The sequence below is a fragment of the Dunckerocampus dactyliophorus genome, chromosome 21 (assembly GCF_027744805.1).
Source record: "Dunckerocampus dactyliophorus isolate RoL2022-P2 chromosome 21, RoL_Ddac_1.1, whole genome shotgun sequence".
NCBI classification, from domain to species: Eukaryota; Metazoa; Chordata; class Actinopteri; order Syngnathiformes; family Syngnathidae; genus Dunckerocampus; species Dunckerocampus dactyliophorus.
This window is the reverse complement of record NC_072839.1, coordinates 15,898,575-15,914,612: the sequence shown is the minus strand read 5'-3', so window position 1 is coordinate 15,914,612 and position 16,038 is coordinate 15,898,575. Positions and strand designations below refer to the sequence as shown.

At 41.9% G+C, this 16,038-nt stretch overlaps 1 protein-coding gene and 1 long non-coding RNA gene across 5 annotated transcripts; one reads left to right on the top strand and one right to left on the bottom strand.

Annotated features, from left to right (window-relative positions):
- Positions 1 to 200: 200 nt before the first annotated feature.
- On the bottom strand, positions 201 to 15,848 carry gramd1c (GRAM domain containing 1c). Of its 4 annotated transcripts, none has more exons than XM_054766276.1 (18): positions 15,732 to 15,848; positions 14,067 to 14,173; positions 13,893 to 14,001; positions 13,669 to 13,769; positions 12,756 to 12,851; positions 12,586 to 12,666; positions 7,658 to 7,773; positions 6,183 to 6,273; positions 5,988 to 6,111; positions 4,524 to 4,664; positions 4,333 to 4,451; positions 4,124 to 4,266; positions 3,938 to 4,041; positions 2,923 to 3,087; positions 2,074 to 2,140; positions 1,760 to 1,879; positions 1,528 to 1,633; positions 201 to 975 (listed from the first exon to the last, which is right to left on the bottom strand). In XM_054766276.1, exons 1-18 carry the CDS (start codon positions 15,835 to 15,837, stop codon positions 907 to 909), a joined length of 1,965 nt encoding a protein of 654 aa, XP_054622251.1. In that variant the 5' UTR covers positions 15,838 to 15,848; the 3' UTR covers positions 201 to 906. The 4 variants fall into 4 exon arrangements, with proteins under 4 accessions (XP_054622251.1, XP_054622250.1, XP_054622252.1 ...); XM_054766275.1 differs by having other exon boundaries at positions 14,067 to 14,168; positions 15,732 to 15,755; XM_054766277.1 differs by having other exon boundaries at positions 5,988 to 6,090; positions 14,067 to 14,168; positions 15,732 to 15,748.
- On the top strand, positions 10,250 to 14,954 carry LOC129174344 (uncharacterized). Its single transcript, XR_008567420.1, has 4 exons — positions 10,250 to 10,497; positions 12,598 to 12,706; positions 13,900 to 13,959; positions 14,199 to 14,954. It is a non-coding gene; the product is annotated as an uncharacterized LOC129174344 (long non-coding RNA).
- Positions 15,849 to 16,038: the final 190 nt, after the last annotated feature.

Genomic DNA, 16,038 nt, shown 5'->3' with positions numbered 1-16,038 from the left:
CACGTGTCGAAGCCTTGCCCCGCCCAGGGCTGCAGCACAAGCGTGAGCCCATACATTACTTCGTTCCTCACCAGTCATAAGCACATCAAAATTCTGCTTTGCAAAGACATTTGGTAATTCGGGAATTTTAACGTGTTTTAATGTGCAGGTGTATTGGCAGAAGACACAGACACACTGGAAGACTGCCACTTTATCAAGAAGTAAGAATCATTGTTTATTGACAAAAAGTGCATTGTGGCCAAAAGTGAACAGGGAAGGCAACAACGTAAACATGAAGCTGGAAAAATATTAATGGCGTCAAACCTGCATTTAACATTTGCACAGTACCAAGACTCCCGGGTGCCTTTAGGAAACAACAGCTTAAATGGGGAAAACAGTGCAGAAAATGAGGAAATGTACAAACATTAAGGGAAGTTTAAATCATCATTTTATAGCACCTCTAACATCAGGCATTACAGGCACAAAGACTACTATACATTTAATGTAGTTTTACGTAGGATTTGTTAACATTACTGCCCAAAAAGGAAAACAGAACAAAAACATCACCTACATTATTTTCAACCTAAAATGCAGATAATGTAATGCCTTTAAAGAAATTAAAATTTATCTAAAAACAGAGCTTGACATCAAGGTCCTTGTGCAAAAATTAAAATGTGCAAACTTGTAAACAAAGACATTTTAAATAATGATTGACTTTCAGGTCGTAAAACTAAAATATTTACATTTGCAACTCACACACAGGCACATGTGATTATTTTGCTGTAATTTATAAAAGGTCAGTCCGCAGCATTAAAAACATCCTGGAGTCTATTACGAAATAAACGTGTCACCGTGCCAACTTCACCACACACCAGCGGTTTCCCAACAGGCAGCTCAACTTTATATTGCCCAGCAGGCATGGAGGCGTCACTGCATCACAGCCGTTTGATTGGCCAACGCAAAGTTCTGCTGTAGCAACTGGAGAGAACTGCGCAACTGTGAAGGAAATAAAAACTGATCATTGACTTCACCAACACGCAACTCAGAGCCACTGGCACTCTCTTCACACTATACAGATACACCATAACTAACTTTTTCATTAAACTCTCCAACATCCACACAAAGAGGTATTTTTAAAAACAATGCAAAAATGCAATATAAGGTTGTAATGTTTTCAAGTCTTTATTTTCATATTTTGCAGTATTTCTTTTAGGGTGTTTCACTTCATTAAGAGTGTCATATTCAACAGTAACTGGACCACACGACATGTTCATGTGTGTTTCCCATCCATTCATCTATTTGTGGCGGTTCGCCTCAAAGACAAACACATTATAGAAGACGGAATAGGAGGGATCTGTGTTGGCAACTTAGTGATTTTGTCGCAAAATGTAGCGACTAATCAGACTTCTCTTTTTCAAAAAAGCTACAAGTGACAAATCTAGAGGAGACTTTTGGTGACTGACAAGCATTTTCCGTCAAGAATTTTACTCAGGTTCTTAATTCGCTAGAATTGCATCACAGTTGGGGATTATAGGGCCACCTACTTACCTGTTCTAAAAGACTGATGGAGTCCTGCAGTACAGTTTTGAGCAGCTGTGCCTCCTCTCTGGTCATGTAGGCGGAACCCGGTCTTGAACCATATTCAGGCACCACGCTGTCAAACAGCAGGCAAACAGAACCATTAAGTATGCAGATGTAGACAACGCAAGGAAGGTCAAGGTTAATTTCTACAGCTACAGCTAGCTAGTGTTTAGGTTGCAGTGTTAGGAGGAAAGCACACCTGGCCTCGCTCCTCTCCCTCAGGCGATGTTTTGTCGTCAGGTACATGCGGTGGGCCACGTCCTCCATTGCCCACAACTTGCAGAACAAGCCCACATTCAGCATGGTCAGAATCAGCAAACTGAAAGGACAAAAATAGTAATGCTGCATTAGGTACACCTGCACGTAAGAAATCGATCGGTTATTTGATTGTGGGACAATGAGGCCGAGGAGTAGAACGTGACATGTTCCGACATGCAGCAGCAATTCAAACTAGCACACACACACACAACAGGAACAACTACTGTATAATCAGAGCAACACACACTTTCTTACATCATACTCATTCCAGCCACGATTGTTGGGATGTTCCATCTGTCCGGGCTGTTAATATGCACTGGTCCTGAGCGACAAGAACAAAAGGCTCAATGGAGAAGAGACAATGAAGAGCAACTACAGTACATGGAGATGAGCGTAAAATGAGAAACATGAGTTGTAGTCTGTGTAGTGTGAAAATGTTCAAAATGTGTGAGTGACTCAGTTGTGTTGTGACTCAGCGTTTTCATTTTACACTGTTTCCCCATACATTCATTTATTTGTCACGGCCCACCACAAATAGATTTGGCACTACCTGTTCATCCTCGCACATAAACACATGATAATGGGACTGTCTGTGAATGCGGCTTGTCATTCCAACTCCGTACAGTTGATGGCATCATAACTGCTTCTTAACACACCTCAGACACATCTGGTCTGCCAGACAATAAGATAACGCTGCAGCAAGGATCAGTGTTGCAAATTTCGAGACTTTGTCATTATATTTACAGTATTCAGACCCTTCTACATTCTGGCTGTCAAAAAAGCGACAAGCGACTTTTTCTGGTCCTATTGCAAACTTCTGGAGACTTGCTCTTTATGAACAGCGGGTATTGCTCTCAGTCTTGCCTGTGACATTAAAACACAAAAAAGAGCGACAGAAGGAAGTAAATTTGTACTGTATTTTGCTCACTTTGTCTCCCACATTGTACATAAAAATTATGCCAATTATGCAAATTAGACAATGACGGCCCCACACAGCAAGATTGTTTTGTGTTCCTCTTAACATCTTCAACTACAATAATAAACATTTACTTACTACTTCTACTACTAACTGTACTGACTGATGTGCAGAATAACAACATGTACCCATGTTGCCATCTCCGCGCTGGATGGCGACTTGCTTGTTGGGCTTCATGTGTTCCGGTGAGATCCGGCTGTAGGCATGCCTCCTTCGCCGCAGCAGCCCGCCCATCTTCCCGGAGTCTGCACCTCCCTGCGTGATCTCGGCCTCCTCCTCCAGAAGTTCAGCCTCTGGAGAAGAACACATGCATAAGAATCAGGTGCAAACAGCAGCAGTAAAAGGGAATTTAGGGACGTACTCATTTGAGGCCATTCGTGCCATGCTGGACTTGAGTTTGAAGTCAAGCCAAGCTTGTCCATCACTTCTATTCTGTTTTACTGCAATGTCTTTGACTTGGTGAATTATTTCTTCTCTTATTTGGAATCATTCTGATTATGTCTTTTGTGCACGGTAGCTGCCATCATTAAATACAAACGAGAGGAGCGATCGCATAAATGAAAATACATGTGTTTATTATGCATAAGCACATCTTTATTCCGCCGGCGAGCGTGTGTGCTGTGGGTTTGATTTTGGTTGGTTTTTGATTCCTTCTGTGAAGTGTGGCAGTCATTATAAACCCGTGAGGAGCAATCGCATTCAATGTAATGGTGCCGCACCCTGACCTACCTCTTCCCATTGTTCCAAAGGAGGGGAATTGCACCTACAAGGGGCCCAGGAAACATCATGAATGTTTTTTTTAGTCACATATGCGTGTCATAAGGCACATGCACGTGAGTCTACTACCTCCACTAAATTAAACCAACACCCGTAAGTCAATAACTCCATGTTCTGTTGTTAAATAAGGTTTAAAAACATGATACTGTCCCACATTTCTTATTACACAAACCAAAAAGCTCAGTTTTACCCGTCCACACACAAATATGAAGTAAGGGTTTTTGAAAATCTCCAATTTGGCGGGAGTTTTGCATCACGGACAGTTATGCAAATTTACACACGTGGGAAACATTGGATTGTTAATATCGGACACAAAGTGGGGAAAAAAAACAGAAGAATAATGGCCTTCATGCAAGCGTGGCTCACCAAGTTCTCTGAAATAATCTTCAATTCCATTCCAGGAGTTCTTGGTGATGAAGGACTTAATCAGGCCCCATGGCTGCTTCTTGTACTTCACATCTGTGTAGACCCTTACAGCACAACACAGCCTTTACAGTGTCTTCAATGAACACATGATGATTCAGCGTGAGATACAACTGCAGTCAGTATTACTTCAGGCGACACTTGTGCTTGGAGTGCCTTCTGATGTAGTATCGATTCTGAGTGTAGAAGTAGTCGTGGTAGGGGACATCATGGGTGTACACCTCAGAGTCCACCAGGTAATAGTGACCATCCTGCGACTCTTTGTACAGTGTCTGACAAACCAATGGAGAGTAAAGTGAATACATGTGACAATATCTAGTGGTCTGATGCAAACACACCTGATTCTCTGTCGCCGTGGAGAACTTCCCAATCAGAGGGTTGCTGATGGTGATTGTGTAGTTCAGGCTCCTCTTTGAGTTCCCCGTGGTGTCTTCTTGCCATGCTGTGAAGCTGGGGTCTGGCAGCAACAGATATTGGGTGCTTTAGAGAGGCGCTTTGGGAAAAGGCTGAGAAGACGACGCGGGCTTACCGGTTATCTTTCGCACATTCATGAATCTGCGAATGAAGGGAGAGTCTGTGAAGAGCAGGTCGAACATTCGGGTGGCGCTCATGTGGAAGACTCTGTTGAGGTAAAGGCGACCCTGTTCTTGTGGCAGGCCCACTCGATCCTCTGCAGAGGAGGAACGGGAAGTTCATTCATTCATTCATTTTCTGTGCCGCTTAATCCTCATTAGGGTTGTGGGGGTATGCTGGAGCCTATCCCAGTTGACTTTGGGCCAGAGGCAGGGTACACCCTACACGCCAGCCAATCGCAGGGCACATATAGCCAGACAATCATTCACACTCACATGCTAACCAGCTAACCACAGTGCAGCCAGAACAGGAAGTTATTCCATCCATCCATCCATCTTCTATGCCGCTTATCTTCATTAGTGTCACAGGTATGCGGGAGCCTATCCCAGCTGCAGGAATTTATTAAGTTTGGGATATTGGGCTTTGGGGTGAAATTTCAGGATGAATCTACAATGCACTGTTACAGTGTCAATTCATGGATCACACACCTGTTGTTAATTTGTCATTCAACTCCTTGATAGAGAACAGCAAGTTGTGCAAAAAGTATTGAAACGCTGAACAGTTGAAGATGTGCATTCAAAAGATTAAAGATCAAATTAAGTACACCGGCAAACTTTTTGAGAGTAGCATATATATGCTGTATACACATGCGCGGCGCCCGCACATGCACGCACACTCACAGTACACTAGGTCCCCAACTTACTAGATTACTAGCGAACACTCGCGGATACAAACACAAGCCGACTGGTCTATATTTTATTTTATTTTGCCTTGTAGTCAGTCGCTCAATCAGTATTTATACTGCTACTGTACATGCTTGACCAGTAGAGGGCACTGTGACACTGCTAATGGGACCAAGAGGCAGACCAAGCGCTAATGGGACCAACAGAGGAAGAGTTAGACGCTGGGGAGATACAGTGTAAAGCTAAATGGAAAGCTAAATTGTACAACCGGGACAGAGCGTGTGATTAAAGTTTATGAAGAGTTAATAGGCCTGCTTAACTCTACACCACCCACAGAACACTACCTCTTTTAAAAGAGTCTAACGACGATGACGACTTGTCCTTTTTTTCCCCAATATCTCCTCCTCCAACTCCTCCACAACGACATATTCGACCACTCCTCTTCAAAGGTAAATAACATGTATCATTACGTATTATTATATCACTTTTATTATTGTTTTTTTTCATTAATTATCTATATTATTATAAGTTAATTATAATATTACTACTGCATCCAAACTCATATTTACATACATACGCATATGCTGTATATGTATACACGTACATGTAGTACCTATATCATTGGTAATATTACCTTTTCCCCTACTTAAGAACGATTCGACATAAGAACGGTCGTCTGGAACCAATTGTGTTCGTTAGTTGGGGACTTAGTGTATTCCTCCTTTATATCTTCTTACCTTCATCCACACTCTCTGATACGCTCTCCTCAGACACAGCATTGGGGTTCCGATCCAGAAGAGGCGAAGAGGAGCACGGAGGGAAGGGGATGCGAGGATCCTCCTGCTCGACAACGGTACAAAACTGCTTGGTTGATGTGTAGCCTGCGCAGTGGGGAATGTCTAGATGTCTGACTACCTCAGTGGTAGACTTACAGTAAATAAGCCACTTGGGGAGGGCACTTCAGTGTCCTGAGGGTTGAAAGTCTCCGGTCTGGGAAGGTTGTCATCGCCACCATCTATCACGCTGCAATATGATAGTGATGACCTCACAATCAACTCAAGACCAAGATGCAAGTAGCCTCAGAGTCCCAATTTGCACACTTCCGTCTGTACACTTCAAAAAGTCTACTTGTGCACTTAGTACCTGAGGGCGCACATTTTGACAGGGTATATAGTGCTGTCCCAAATCCATTACTGTCGTTGCGCACTTAACGCAAATAACAATCAGAATATTTACCCGCTTCTTCTTCACATTTTCTTGATGAATTGCAACTAATTGTTGGAGGATTAAGGCCAACATTTGGTTTACCCCATAAAATATCTACCAGCTATTTTCCCACACTTCTACAGTACATAATGATGAATGTGCCATTACTTTTTATATTTGCATATTTTCAATAAAACACACATAACTCACATGGTTCACTACTTTCCATTGCTACAGGTTGCTCCTCAGTTAGTACCTCCCCTTCCGCGACAAAGCCAAGATGGTGACTACTGAAGGTTGTGAGTGTCCGCACACTCATACTGACAGTGCACTGCATTTTGCCCTACTTCCCGGTGAGAGCACATTTACACTATGCAGTCAAAAGACTAAATATAACTCCTAGGCATATCACGAGACACTCACGAGAGGTTCCAAGACATTGGTTTCCGAGAACGAGACAAGATTTTAACATTACGTTTAAGAAATTAATTTTAAAAATATATGACAATATATTGCAATCTACTAATGTATTTTCTACTATGTTACACTCTTCTGCACTTTGTGTGTATGCTAGTGGCCCCGCCTCCACCCACCGAGACAAAGAGACTGTATGACTGACATAAGGGCTGACTCTGTTCATACCGTTGTTTTATGGCACAAATGTGCCATGGCACTGAAACCAATGCAGAGCGTGAACATTCCTCCTGCCTGTTTGGAGGCGGGAGGTGAGGAAAACAGACACACATGCACACTACAATATATTAACGCCAACAAAAATATCCAGCTCACTTTCATTTATAATGTGAATAATCAATCAATTAATTAATTATCGTCCCAGGCCTAGTGCCCACGACCGTTTTTTCTGAACGAGAAATCAAGTTTTAATCGTGCAATATTTTGTGACACCCCTAGTAAGTACGCAGCTGATACACCATCACATGTACGTTTACACCACAATGCAAACAATGTTTTATGCTGTAGCGCAGTAATGTAAATAACTCAAAAGTAGTGTAATACATGACAATTCAGTGCCAGTGTGCCACTGTAATCTAAGTGCTTTCGAATGACAGGAACAAGTAATATATTTTGGAAGGAAAGTGCAAGCTAGTAAAATGTTGACAGACATGCAAAAACACTGTAATATGCATGCCAGGCCAGTAGTTGGCAATGTCATGGCTAGCATGTTACTCCAAGTGCTCACCGGGTCCGCGTGCTGAATTCGGCGGTTGACTGCAAGCTCTCCATCTCCTCATGACTCAGTGCCTCATTGCCATAATGCTGTTTGACCATCTGACAAAACTCTTGTGGGGTCAACGTCTGGGAGTTAAGGGAGAAAAAAAAATGTCAGCGTGACATCGATACAACTGGTGCACGCTTAGTTTGGGCAGCAGGAAGTCGAATGTGAGCTGCAGGTAACCTGGAGACACCTTCATGTGTATCAGTGCTACAGTCTCCACTAGTGACCAAGCCTGTCTGTCAGCATTCACATGAGAAAACCTCTCATCCTTCAGCGTTCGCACCGTTTACTAAGCAGAACAGGGTTGTGATTTGTGATAATGTACGTCACTCTGCATTCATACATGTTCTTGGTACAATTACTCTCACTGCATTTGTCCAACTGTGTCACACAACATTCACACACAATACATTGTGACACACAATAGCAAAGGTCAGTATTGTTCAACTTAACATTTTTGCGGTACAGCCTTTTTTTTTTTTAGATAGTATTATTGAATGCCCTTACGTGCTCAACAGATTGGCTCTGCCAGGGAAAAGTGTGAGATACGCTTCCCCTGTAGAACAAAATTTATTTGACTTTGATGTTTTGTTGTTATGCAAATTTGGAGCAGACGGATCGGAGCAGGAGCGAATAGAGAAGAAGAGAAAAGAAAACAGAGGGAAATGCGGGGGTAAGAGGGGGACAAAAAAAGAGAGAGACAAAGACCACAGCAACAACAACAACTGTGACAACAATAACAAAACAACAGAAACAAACAGGACTACATCAGCAAAGACCCTGATGGAAAGGACAAAATAATGTCAACAACCACAATGATAATACTGCATTTAAACAGTCATACATATTATTAGTAGTAATCAAATGATTCACGATGATAGTGATCAGAATGACAATAACTGTAATGCACACAATTGTAAAAACCATAATCATATTGCTGACATCAGAGTCACTGTAATAAAACCAACAACATAATAACACCCTGGTCAACTCAGTGAGTAATCTGGGGAAGTACATACGTATTGTGAGTGTGCATATGTACGTGTGTACAGGTATGTCTGTATGTGTGCAAGTTTTCATGTATACACTCCTGATCAAAATCTTAAGACCAGTTGAAAAATTGCTAGATTTTGCATTTTGCACATTTGGATCTTAATGAGGTTTTAAGTAGAGCTACCATATGCAAAAGCAAGAAGGGGGAGTGAGACAGAAAGCACTTTAAAAAAATAACAAAAACCTCTCCAACCAGAACAGAAAATGTTCTCAGTAGGACTCAGCAATGAGTAGCTCCACCGTTCTTGTTAATCACTTCAAAAATTGGTTTGGGCATGCTTGATGCGAGTGTTTCCAGGAGGCTAGGGGGAACATTGCTCCGAGTGGTGAAGATGGTTTCACCCGCCAACCCCCACCCCCAGGAAACGGAGCCCGACCCGCCCCGGGCCACCCAATGCCCGATCCCCGACACAGGACCTCCCCGCCCGGGGACGAAGGAGGCATCACCCCCCACCCACCCGAAGGAGGTCTGGGGGGCAGAGATGTAACACCCAGCACCAGCCCTCACAGAGCAAACCCCTCTGTATCCTTAAAAACAGCAGTGCGATCTTATTGTGTGTCGTGGTGAGGCTCTTTGGCTCGTGCTTTTGTAGTCGGTTCTCAAAAAAAAAAAAAACAGCAGAGCACTCTTAGGCCGAGACACTGCAGGTTTTCTTTCCAGCCAGTCACTAAAGCAGGTGATTTTAATGATCAACACCTTCAGTTTGAGGGAATTAAATCACCTGCTGAAGAAACTGGTTGGAGAGAAAACCTGCAGCGTCTCGGCCCTCCAGGGCAGGAGTTTGACACATGTGAAATAGATGATCTTTGACTGGCTTTTACAGTAGATCCTTAAAAACTGCAGTGCAGGTGCCACTACTGAAAAACAAAGGATGTGGGGGTCCATTTGGATATTTTAAATGTATTTCAACAGCCTAAAAAATGTTTGGTATAGCATTCTGCATGTCAGCTTTGTGTTATCTTTGAGAAAGCATATTATGGTAAAGGTTATTACGATTAACATTTACTTTCTCTTGTTCTTTTTTAAACTATAGTTGTAGTTTATAGCTGTAGTTTTCTTGTTTTACTGTATTTTTTTAATGTGCTGCAGGCCACACTTTGGACAGCCCTGTCACAGAGGATCTTTGAATAGCCTAAACAAATTGCTTTTGTTGGAATTTTTGACTGTATTACTTTATTTATGACAATACTGTATTAGCCATTTTGATGAGGTCAAAAGACAAATAATAATAATAATAATAATAATATAGCAAAAGGAGAGGTCTGATTTCTGAAAATGTGGCCCCAGTAACAATTTAGTTGTTTTCTCAGCATTGTTTGATACACAATAGCGTTAAATGTCTGCCTGCCAGCATTGGTGAAAGTAAAAGAGCACGTTCGTCCCATCTAGCATGACGCGCAGCAGCGTTTTCGTGTGTGCGCTCGATAGTTCGCCATCGCATTGATTCCACTAAAATGAGAGGAAGTTGAAAGAGTTCCAGTGCTTACTTGTTGCAGGTAATTTCCCTGAGGTCTGCTCCTGCCAGGCGGTCAAAGCGTCGACTGAAACCTGCTTTTACTATCCGGAAGTACGCACGCCCCGCCCACACTACCAGCAAGCTCAACATTGCATATTTCCAAACCTGACCGTTAAAAGTTAAACTCCGCGATAAATCAGGAAGCAGTGGTTTAGAATTTAGAATTGTGCAAGGGTACGTTCTCTGTGCAGGCTTCGTCCACGCAAATGAGACCTCATGGCAACACCTGAAAAGGTCAGTGAACTTCACAGGGGCTGTTTTTGTGCCTTCAAACCCCCACAGACACACACGCTGCAGGTCTGGGGCAGACCTGCAGCCTTTGCAGTACAGTATACACTATGTGCACAATGGTCAGTGATGAATATTATTAACTACAGTGCTCTTGTACAATACAAAATGTCAATATGCTCAAAGCCTAATATTTAAGAAAGTAAAATGTTAATATTTAAACACAGGAAGTGAGACATGGATAATGGGTAGGACTAAATAAGCTTGGCTGTTTCCTACCTCTTTTTGGACATACTGAATTGTGTAAATGTAACCACAAATCGTCCTTCATGTAACTTGTTAAGCATGTTTGAAACAAATAAATAATACCTTTAATAATTTGACAAACGACATGATGACATCATTTTACATGGCAAAGAGGAAATATCAATGTTGTTTACTGCAAATCACAATTGCTCTGACTTCCCTGTGTTCGTTAAAAAATTACCATAAAAGTGAATTATAATCCCTGAATTATTGCCTCAGAAAAAAATATGAGCTTGAAGCCACTGCTGCTGTGTGCAGATCTGTAACCAGCATGCTGCAGGACAACACTGATAACCTCTAAACATGACCCACTCCAGCTGGATCATTTGGACTTTGGACTGATGAGATCAGTGGAGTATGATATTGTGACTAATAGAATGGCAGCAATGGAAACTTTACACCACAACTACAGATGACAGTTGACATTTGGAAAAACGACAACAACATGGTCCGGGGCCGCACATTGGACACCCCTGTTATTGAGGCTCTTTGAATAGCGTAAACATACACTCCTGATCAAAATTTTAAGACCAGCTGAAAAATTGCAAGAATTTACATTTTGTACTTTTGGATCTAAAGAATCTTCTAAAGTTTCAAAATGCAAAAAGAAGAAATTTGAATGAGACAAAAATAGTTTTGAGTAAGCAATTATTGCAGACCACCATTAAAGTGAAATAGGCTGATGAATCTGCTAATGAAAAATTTACAACCGCAGCTTGTAAAAGCCAAAATCTTGGCAAAAATGTGGATTCACTGTCATGTCAGGATCCGAATGGCTGTCTGTCAGGATACGGGACAATCCTTGGCCAAAACTGAGGTTGTTACTGGTGCCGAGTGCAGCCCCATATAAATCAAACGGCATCTGCGAGAGAAGGGTTTTAAGGCCTTGTCTGCTTCAACGACACAAAATTGCTCTAACACCAAACATGGGACATTGAAAGGTGGAAGAAAGCTGTATTCTCCGATGAGAAAAAAATGGAACCTTGACGGTCTTGATGGCTTCCAACGTTACTGGCATGACAAGGAGATGTTTTCCACACAGCACAGTGCAAGGGGCGCCATCATGATCCTTCAATGCAACAATGGAGCTTCAGGTTGTGCAGGGGCATCAAACTGCAGCTGGCTATGTGGAGATGTTGCAGGGGGCATCCCTCATGACTGAAGGCCTTCGTCTGTGTGGTAATGACTGGCTTTTTCAACAGGACAACGCTGTAGTTCACAGTGCCTGCCTGACAAAGGACTTCTTCCAGAGGAATAAGCTCACTCCTTTGGACCATCATGCGTGTTCATTATTAGGTGATCTGAATACAATTGAGAACATTTGGGGAAGGATGGCAAGGGAGGTTTACGAAAATGGGCATCAGTTCAAGACAGTGCATTCCCTCCGTTAAGCCATCTTCACCACCTGGAGCAACATTCCCAGGAACTTCTTGGAAACACTGCCATCAAGCATGCCCACACCAATTTTTGAGCTGATTAACAAGAATGGTGTAGCTACTCATTACAGCTGATGAACAGCCTATTTCACTTGAATGCTTGTTAGCAATAAATTGCATACACAAGTGTTTTTTGTCTCGACCTCTAACAGTGCAAAATGTAAATTCCTGCAATTTTTCAACTGGTCTTTTTGATGAGGAGTGTACTGCAATGTCACGTGCACCAATTACATGTTTTTAGGGATCTTATATAAATCTGTCTTTTACAAGCCTTTGTTGTGTGCAGTTTGTGTGAATGTACAATGTGCCCGACTGTCGTCTCTGATGTGATACGAGCTGTAACAGCCTTTACCTTGCCCAACAGCGCATTCTGCCACATGCGGAAAACCACCAGGTAACTCTTCTCTCTTGCTGAGAAGGACGTGAGGAAGAGCTGTGTGTGTTTTGAGGAAACCAAAAGACAAATCACTCAAGTAAGAGATACACTTGTGTTTTTGTATGCTTTTCGTATGATCGCCGCACCCTCTCTGTTTTCGTGCGGAAGACGATTGCGTTGGGAAACAGACGAGCGGTTTTTTCCTTGGTCATTTGCTCGATGTCTTTCAGGTCCAGGGCAATCTGTAACAAAAGAACAAAAGCAAATTAGTGACCCTGGGAAAGAGTAATTATTATCATTTGGACTGCATGAGAAAGTGAAGGGTGAAACGTGGCTCTCTTTCACCAACACAGCAGCAACAGAACCAATGTTGTAATAGTGCTATAGTGCACATGCAGAGGTAGATAAAACTGCTGGCTGCTGAACATTCATGAGTAAGCTATTGTCGTCTTGTGGACCACACGGCCATTTATTAACACGCATACTGCAAAACACAAGCAGTGACAGAACCAATTTGTTGTAACAGCAGTAAGGCGCAAACTGTTCAGGCAGCGTTAATAGCGCTGATAAGTTCCTTGTAAACAACAGTATGGCAACAGAATAGCAACATTTGAAAGCGCACGCAGAGGTAGATAAAACGGCTGGATGCTGAACACTCATGCTACTTCAAATGTAGCTATCTTGTGGAATTAATAAAAACTACATCAGGAGGTTGCCTACAGCCACAACTGCTGATGGTTATTTGCTTTTTGTAGATTGGACCACAACATTTGTGGTAGATCTGCTTTACACTTCTTCTAGCGCAGATTAACTAATATTAAATTTTTTATGTCGCCTTTATTTTACCAGCCAAGATCATTTGACAGCTTCTCATTTACAATGACTAATAAAGAATTGTTGAGTCTATACATATGTTTGGGCAAAAGAATGCATGCCAGCTCACGTTTCACAGGCTAAATACCAAATTCGGACCACAGGTCTTTAGGGACCACAGCTAAATCCATTACGCAAAATATCATGGCATGACTCCATGCATTTCATTATGAGTATTATTATTACCTTAGTGACTCGGAACACATTGCTGTAGAAACAGAGCCAATTGTCTGTGAGGTAGAGGCGTCCCTGAAGAAGGATGTCTCGAAGGAGGGCACATGGGTAGTCTGATAGAGAACACACACACACGCATCATTGTCACAGCCCTAACCCAGAAAATAACACCATGCAAATGAAAAGTATTTCATATGTGTGTGCTGGCATTATAAATCCTCTTGCTTCGATCTCACCAACAAGGAGTCTCTCTGAGCCTGACACCTCTTTGAACAACCTCCTCAACTCGCCACACCTCTGCTGGTAGGTGGGCAGGGGGACACAGTTTACCTGAGGTTCCGAGCTCTGGGAGACAAACAAAATGTGTCAAGTTTAGAATAAATAACCTGAGAGTTTGTTTTTCTCATTACCTCATCGTCCTCATCAACGCTGGACCTGTCACCCATCACTGACGTTGTCTCATCTGTGGCGTCGCTGCTGCCTACACCCGACCGGTTTGATACCTGGTCCATCTGCTCTGGCGTGTTGTGCACATTCATAAGTAAACAACCAAGTTTTTCAAACAGAGGATCGCATTAGGTGTATGAGCTCCACTTGTTTTGACAGCTGCTCTGCTGTGCTAGTATAAACGGAGGACTTGGACACGATTGGTGTAATGAGCATTAAACACATACTAGTGGATGCCATCAAACATCAAGCAGGGCCCTCAGGGACCTCATTAGAACTGCACCCCAACTGGTCTGACGACTAAGTCTACTTGTAGTCATATAGAAACACACACACACTTTCAACTATAAAAAGTTCAAGTCAGTGAGGCAGTGTCCCAGCAGTCTTTTTTACAATACCTGTTCTATATTTAAAGCAGTATTGTACAGGAGCTTCCAACATTTTTCAATAAGAGAGTGACCTTGCCAAAATAAAAAGAGCCGGGAGCTACTCGTGTTGCACCAGTTGTTCATTTTCAACTAAAGCTGGCTGAACTTTTGAAAATGGTCTTGTTTTTTTCTACGTTATCTCCCGTCATAACATTGGAAAAACTCTTGTAACCAGACAATGGCAAGCTAACATCACAGGTGATCTACAATTTGCATCACTTGGCACCATTTTATATAAAAACAGTACTTCATATACTGTTACTTAATTCTTTCACCCTTTGGCAAGCAACTGCTATTTTGCAGTCTACCAACTGGAGACCCTGGATTAATGACTCCATTGATAAATTATGTATTTTCTCAAATAATATTGTTTTAGTTTCTCTGCATTCCTCCATGATAGCCCTTTTTGTTGTTGTTTTTCAACCCCAGTTTCACATTTATATATGAATTGTAATATATTGTTTAGTTTTACTAAACGTATAATCAGTATTGCAGTAAAGTCACTTTCAGCCAATTGTGTTAAACCGCTGTGCCCCAGCAATTTAGCCTAGCAACGTGGTCATGTGACTGAGAAACAGCAAAAAAATAAATCACTGTTCCAGGCTAATTGGCAAGCAAAATTATGCCAAATTTGTCAAGTTTGAAAATAAATTAAACATATTATTGCTGCTGACTTGTGTTATTACTCAGTTGAACCAAAATTGTAAGCATATAATATTTATGCGCATATAATACAATTTTCCTGGTTTTCCTAGTTACTAGTTACTAGTTACTACAGCACCAGCCCCAGCAATTCTGCCTAGCAACACGTTATATGACCAAGAAACAGCTGGTAGCAAACTAATTAGCCAGCAAAAATTATGTCAAATTTGACGTTTTAAAATGAATTAAACATTGTAGCACACCTATCGTTTGTACCGAAATTGGAAGTTGGGGTGGGGGGTGGACACATTAAGCGTGTTTTACTGGTAAGTACTTATGTGCTCCGCCATTTTTAGATCATTAAAAACTCCATGATGGATACGCTGAAAAGCCGGTTACGGTATCGTACAAACATGGAATGATACTTTGATCAGTTCTTGTGATAAAATGATAAAACTTAAACCGTGGATCTCAGCGATGTGAAAGTTCCCCAAGAGTTGCTTGAATTCTGAATTCGCGCAATTCTCAACAAAAAAAGCAATACAAGTATGAACCTACCTGACTCGGAGAGGACCCAAGATGGCCTGACAAAACAGCTGCAGACAGTGTTATGCTTTTGAATGATCGCTCTCTGGGATAAGTCAAGTGTTGTTTGCAGGTGCATGTCATCCAGCCACAGAGCATACCTCTAGGTGTTGTCTTTTCACTCATTAGTCTTCATTTAACAGTGTGAACTAGATGACGTCTGTCTTCAGGTACTCAGCATTTCAGCACTGGAGTAACCATCTATTTGTTTTAAATAATCATTTCTTAATGAATGCAGCTCTTTATTTAGGTGTGTCAAACTAGCAAAATTGGACTTCCA